Source organism: Phalaenopsis equestris, unplaced genomic scaffold (assembly GCF_001263595.1).
Source record: "Phalaenopsis equestris unplaced genomic scaffold, ASM126359v1 Scaffold000140, whole genome shotgun sequence".
NCBI lineage: Eukaryota > Viridiplantae > Streptophyta > Magnoliopsida > Asparagales > Orchidaceae > Phalaenopsis > Phalaenopsis equestris.
Window position 1 is genome coordinate 88,348 of NW_018164582.1, and position 7,383 is coordinate 95,730.

At 39.7% G+C, this 7,383-nt stretch overlaps 1 protein-coding gene across 1 annotated transcript; it reads left to right on the forward strand.

Annotated features, from left to right (window-relative positions):
• The first annotated feature begins 4,656 nt into the window (after positions 1 to 4,656).
• On the forward strand, positions 4,657 to 6,346 carry LOC110021731 (U-box domain-containing protein 12-like). The gene is made up of 2 exons (XM_020720343.1): positions 4,657 to 5,291; positions 5,372 to 6,346. Exons 1-2 carry the CDS (start codon positions 4,834 to 4,836, stop codon positions 6,264 to 6,266), a joined length of 1,353 nt encoding a protein of 450 aa, XP_020576002.1. The 5' UTR covers positions 4,657 to 4,833; the 3' UTR covers positions 6,267 to 6,346.
• The last annotated feature ends 1,037 nt before the right edge of the window (positions 6,347 to 7,383 follow it).

The window sequence follows — 7,383 nt, forward strand, 5'->3', positions numbered from 1 at the left end:
TATATATATATATATATATATAATTTATGATATTTTAAAAAAAATTAAATTTTATAAATTATAATATATAATAAATTAATAATAATAGTATATTAATATACTATAGTAGTAATATATTAATATATATATATATTATATATTTATATAATATAAGTTATATAATTAATATATAATATTATTTTTATATATTAATATTAGAGATATCAAATTGGCTCGTCGTTTGCGAACAGCTCGTGTTTGGTTCGTGTTCGGCTCGTTCGTTAAGAAACGAACACGAACACGAACACAAACTTTGTTCGTTCGTGTTCGGTTCGTTTACACCCCTACCTACAAGTGATGTTGTTTTGTTTGGAAAAAGTATATGCATAGCACTCAATTCTTGTGTATTTATATATCTCACACCTAAACTAAATAGTTACATGAATAGCATTTGATGGTGAATATGCTTTGAATTTTAAATAGTTGACAAAATTAATATTTATGACTGAAAACTTTCTGCCTTACATCCTCAACACCTGAATTTTCTTATTTACATTCTCAAAACAGCAACTCCCCCGTTATTGCCATCCAATCGGTGCACAGTTCATTGTGGCTCACTGTCTTGGTCAACAAATTTCAGAAGAAGCGCGTCTATTACGACGGCGAAATTCACCATTTTTAAATCGCGAGCCCGTCCCTCCGTTCCAGGTTCCAATCACGTTCCTTCATTTCAGTCTCGAAGTTCTCCATTGTGCCTCTTTAGTTGTTCTTGACTCGTCAGTTATTCAAACATCCATTGTAGTTTTCAAATTGTGAGTTTTAATGGTGTTTTTTGGACTATAGAACATTTTACATCCGGACTCCTGATGTCCGGACAATTGCCCGGATGTTGCGAGGAGGGCGGGGGTACGATTCCTCCCCTCCTCCGTTGCATCCAGACCGTTGTCCGGACTTTTGAATTTCTGATGTAAATTTTTTTTCCTCGGACTATAATTTTCAATTGAAATTTATTTTGAATGATAACGTGAATGAGCCCGAAGTGGTACTCATGTAAATATTAAAATTTAGATGTAAAGGATGTAAAACAGAAAATTTTAAGTGGGCTCATATAACAAACTCATATATAAAGTATTTTTCTCAGACCTTTTTTGCCCTATAATTATTGATCTGCCCGACTGAGCTCGTGCTGGGGTCTACTTGTACAAGAGATTGTGCTTGTTTATTGAGGGCAAGTCAGCGTAGAAAAAAATGGTAACTTCGTTATAGTGAATTCATAATATTTAAAGCTTGTTAACATGACACATACGATTGCAATTTTCTTAAAATTGACTGCATTGTACCTTTTATTTATTTTTATATAAACCGTTGAATCTGAATTCATCAGGAATCGTGGCTCGGATTGATAAGAAAAGGTAAAAGAGAGATATAGATAATAATGCACTAAAATGACCATTAATAAGGGGTAATTTTATTTTTCTTGGGCATTTCCAACTATTCAATTCATAGAATGATCCCATTTAATAAAGAAAGGGTGTAATATCTAAAGTTACATTATTTATGATATTTTACATATATGAACTTGTCATCTGATTAATTTCTGACTCGACTGGCTAAGCTTAATTGACTTTGGGTCGGCTCGATCGGTTGAGCTGAGTCAGTCAATCAGGTCGGGTCGATCATCCAGGTCGTGGGTCGTCTAGGCTACGAGTCATCTAGGTTGTGGGTCGTCAATACTGTGGGTCATTCAAGCTAGGAGTGGTTTGGCTACTGGTCGTTCAGGTTGTGGGTCGTTCAGATCGTAGTGGTGGGTTGCGATGACGTTTGTAAGCTTCAGAGGCCGGAGTCGAGAGCAACATGAGTTGTGGACCACATTGACAATATTTGATCGCGTATGATGTAGTGTTGAGTTGTGATGACGTCAGTAAGTCGTAAGGGTCAGAGTCAGGAGCTTCACGATATATTGACCATAGAGGTCATAGTTGTTCACACAGGCTGTTGTGCTGAGCTATGATGACGTTTCTAGGTCGTAGGGGTCGGAGTCAAAAAGTGCATGACTTTGGGGCAACATGGGTCGTAGTACGTCATGTAAGTCGTAGCGGTGCGTTGTGATGACATTTGTATGTTACAATGGCCAAAGTTGGGAGCTGCACGAGTTGTGGACCACACAAACCATAGTTGGTCAGGTCATAGTGGTGTGTTGTGATGACGTTCGTAGGTCACAAAGGTTGGAGTTGGGAGCTACACAAGTTGTGGACCAAGTAGTATGTAGTTGGTCACATAGGCCATAGTGGTGGGTTATGATGGCGCCTATAGGCCGCAGGGGTTGGATTCGAGAGTTGTACGAGTTGTGGACCAAGTAGAGCATAGTTGGTTATGTAGGTCATAGCAGTGGGCTGCAATGAGAGATCTTTAAGAGTCCATAGAAAATCATTGTCCTCATGGTATGTCGTTGCACCGTATGTAGGATATGTTATTACACCGTAATCAGGGTGTTACTGAATAGTATTCGGGAACCATTTTTTTAGAGGAGACGCTGCTCATATGTTATGTGCATTATTACACTGTCATATGGGTGTGTCGTTCCATTGTATTTGAGGAGCAATGTTAGATCATCTTTGGGAGGCGTCGTTGCACCATATGTGAGGTGTTTTGTTGCAGAATCTTATAGGTTAGTATGATGTTTGAGATAATGCGTTGCTTAACTGTTGCTTTTTTTATTCCATGACATCATTTTATGCTTCACGAGATACTTTATCGTAAGGAGTGAGCGGCGACCGATGAGCTGTGGTCGGTGATAGTTGGAGGCTGTAGGGCAGAAGGTGTTTGTCTAATTATCGGCGAAGGGTCTTAACCTTTAGCTCCCTTTTCTCCAAGCTCTGATCTTACTCTTGCTCGGGATCACCTCCCCTCCTCAAATAAAGGGAGAGCTCTATTTATAAAGTCCGGGATAGACCTCTCTGCAAATGAGGAAGAAATTTGATCCACTCCATCGAATGGTTTGTAGAGATCCACTTGATCGAATGTCATTTGATGTACATTTGAGTTCCTTAATGACGTTAGAATTAAACGATATTAGGCTTCTTAAATTTGTCTTATTGAGACGCTCGATCTAACTATAAGCTTATCGGATTCAAAATCCATTTGATATTCCAATTTTGCTTGGAAAGCTTCCAAAGGTTATTTAAAGGCTTGATTTGACTCAGATTAGGCTTGTTTCAATATCATTGAGTCGTCTCATTGAGCCAACCACTTTGATCGTAAGTTTGTCAAAATCAAAGTCTTGGATGACTTTTAATAGAAGTTTGAACATAAATTTACCTTGAAATCAGAGTCGCGCTTCAAAATTTGTCTCAGATGATGGAAATTTGTTGATGGTGTATCGGGTGTGTTTTCGACGTGTTTTTTTAGATGGAGTTATATAAAAACTCAGTTTAAAAGTTGTTGTGAAAAATCTGTTGTTTAAATGCTGTTGTTCAAGACATAGTAATTCTATTTGAAAACTCGGTTTTGGAAGTGTTATCTATAGATAAATGTCTAAAATAACAATATGCTCATATTCAATTATACTTTATTAAACAAGTAGAAATTTAAAAGTAAACTCAATGTTAAATGTTCTACAAGAACTTGCTTATTTGTACCTACATGATACCATAGTAAACAATGACTAGCTGAAAACCACAGCAATCCCACAACCAAATGATCATCTTGCCCATCCCATACAAACGATCAAACTATTTTCTACTGAGATCTAAGAAAGGGTGTCATCAACCAAACACCGAGGCACTGCAATAATTAGAGCGGGTGCGATGCATCCAAAAGCGCAGGTGGAATGCAAAACGCGAGACACAAGCCATAGTTATAATATTATGAAATTTTGTGTTGTAGTTTTAACTGCAATCCACTAAACATGGGATCCACCAACGCGGTCCAAAGCTCCAGCCGAAAAACCGAAACAACGACACCCTAAATTTGGGTTGGTGTTTTATCATAAATTTTTATATCTAAGAGAAAATTTGAAAAATAAATGAAAGAGAATGCTGGATTTGTTAATAGCAATGTTTCAGGTGCTATGCATTGTAATTGCCCTGCAATTTAATTGATTAATCAAAGAATATACTTTTATTAGGAGTCATGTAGGCATATATCATCACCATCATTAACTACTTTATTAGGATTGATAAAATTTAATAAAAGTCCATAAGGATAAATTTAATGGCAATGGTGATATGTGAAAGCGAATAATAATAATTATTATTATTATTATTTTCAAGTTGAGATCTTTCATACAACTGCATCAGATAATAGGGAAATTTATATAAGTGGCACACAAATCTTTTGTTTTTGCATACCCACTCCAAAACATTCATATTTATATACATAACACTTTGGCATTTTAAAATTATGTATGAAAAATATATAATTCATTTTAAAAGAAATGATAATAGTCTAATTTTTTAAATGATATTAAAAAAATTAAAATTATATCTGTAAATATGGAAGTATCATTGTGAGATATAAATTCCTCTAAATTTATTATTATCATTAATTTAATTTAAGTTTTATTTTTATGCTTACCAGTATATTATTTAAGAGATTTAAAACATAGTAAATAAATCAGGAACAATTCACCACTTTTTCAAGTATAATGCGGAATCCTATGATATTAAACGATTTGGCAAGCTGACAATTCTATATAATAGAACTTCGACGGCAGCGGAAGATCCGGCCCCGCGCATCCCGCTCTGCTATCGCATAAAGAAAGAGAAACCACACCGATTTGCCCTTAATGGCTTCTTAGCATCGTCTTCCTCCTCAACCCATCTCCTCCGACATTGTGATGCGCGAATCCCTCCCATGGCGAAATGTGAAGTTCTAGCCGGAGCACGGTGGTCGACTTTCTCCCCCTCTGGTTTCCGCCGCAGGCTTCTCGAAGCAATGCTCTGCGGCGCATCAAACCAACCCCGGAGAAAAAGTAAAGAACGCCAATCAGATCGTCTTGCTGATTTACTTGAGGCTGCGGCGATCGATTCGCGGTGCAGGGAAGCAGACGAGAAGAGACGAAAGATGGAAGCTTTCGAGGAATTGCAGAGTGTTGTGCGAAGGCTTCAGGAAACCGAGGAAGGCTTTCATGGTGGCCGAGCAGAAGCTGCGGCGGAGGTGAGGAGGCTTGCGAAGGATAACTCAGATTTTCGGCAGGCTCTCGCGATGCTCGGCGCCATTCCTCCTCTTGTCTCTTTGCTCGATTGCAACGATGCCGATTCGCTCATAGCCGCACTCTACGCGCTTCTGAATCTAGCAGTCGGCAATGAAGCGTAGGTTTTCTAACTTTCAGGCAAAAAGCTTCCACCTTTCCGCTCTTTAAACCATGATGGCGTGATCTGTTGTTCTTCAGGAACAAATCAGCGATTGTGAGAGCGGGAGCTGTTCGGAAGATGGTGTTTTTGATCGAATCAGGGCCGTCACCTGCAGCGACGGATGCAATCATCGCCAATATTCTCGGTCTCAGCGCATTAGACGCGAATAAGCCCATTATCGGAGCTTCTCCAGGCGTGATCCCATTTCTGTTGAACTCTTTACGAAATTCGTCCTCTATCTCCTCCAACCAATCCAAAGATGACGCCTTGCGCGCTCTTTACAACCTCTCGATCTCGCCGGCGAACGGTGCCGCTTTGGTGGAAGCCGGAATCGTTCCCTGCATTCTCGACGCCGTTGTATATGAAACAGAGTTCAGCGAGCGGTCGCTTTCAGTGCTTTCCAACCTCGTCGTTGCTTCGCCAGAGGGCCGGCAAGCTGTAAGCCGCTTCGCCGATGGATTCTCTATCCTCATCGACGTGCTTAACTGGAGCGAATTTCCCAGGTGTCAGGAGAAGGCAGCGTACATTCTGATGGTGATGGTGCACAAATCGCAGGGCGGCGAGAGAGCGGCTATGGTGGCGGCCGGACTTACGTCGGCTTTGCTTGAGCTCGCGCTCATTGGAAGCGCACTGGCTCAGAAGCGCGCCTCACGGATTCTGGAGTTATTGAGGGAGGAGAATGGGAAGCAGGTGATGGTTTCTGAACCTATCAGCGGCGGCTGCAGCGGAGCTCCAGCGAGTTCGGCGACGATGGAGGAGGAGGAGGGGATGAGTGTGGAGATGAGGGAGGTGAGGAAATTGGTGAAGCAGAGCTTGCAGAGTACCATGCGGCGGATTGAACGGAGGGCGAATTTTCCAGCGGAGTTTGCGCCGTCGGATCGATTCAAGGAGCTCACGGTTTCCTCGACGTCGAAGAGCTTGACTTTGTGGTAGTGCTAAAATCCCGATTTTTATGCTTGTCGTGTTCTTATTCATCTTTCTTTCCTTTATTTTTTTTTTTTTCAGAGTTAATATGCCGTTTTGTTTTTTATTGAGAATTTTTTTAAAAAATAATAATTTTTTTAGCATATATATTATTACATGTTCAATTAAATTTTAATTTGCTATCTTTGAATTATTAATTGCTATGTTTAAGTGATATGTGTAATGTTCAAGTGCTTTGATTCTCAACATAAGGTTGTGGTTCGAGTACATTCCGTTTTGAGCCGAGCCACGTGCTTGCTCACTTGTTTTGGGAAAAAATTTGCGTACGTCAAAGTGTACGCAGAGATGCGTACATAATAGGGTACACGGGCGTTATGTGGGAGTTACATGGGGGTTACAAGCGTGTTATAACTTCCTTATAACTTTCGTGTAACTCGGTTATAACCCGCGTTTTTATTTTATCCATTGAGATTACAAGGTTACAGCGGGGTTACACGGGAGTTACACGGGAGGTTATACGGGAGTTACGGGATACAGCGGGGTTACACGGGATTTATACGGGAGTTACACGGGAGGTACAACGGGTTATAACCCCCTTGTAATCCCAGTATAAACCCCGTGTACCTTATTATGTACGTATCTCTGCATATCCCTTGACGTACGCAAGAGAATATTATATATTAAGTCTGCTTGCATGGAGACTCAAATTTCATATGCACTATTATATACATATTATACAGCATTATACAAAACTATTGTACATGCATGCATTGGAGGGATTTGGTCTCGGACAAGAAATTGGGGAATCCATAACATTGACTTAAGAAAAAAACAACAAAAATAACTACCATTTAATTCTAATATTCAATGCACTTGAATCCATAATATTGACTTAAGAAAAAAAAGAATCAATGCACTTGAGGCACAACTCAACTCTGCTCTATTAATATTCAATTATATTTGCTTAAATTAGTAGATTAATAAAAATATATATATATATAATATTTGTGTGTGTGTGTGTATGTGTGTATGTCTGCGCGCGCGCTGCAAGCTGTGACCCATGGGTTGATGGGGTTCACTGTAAGTACCCTCAAGTCACGGGTTCGATCCCAGGCGCGGGCCTCTG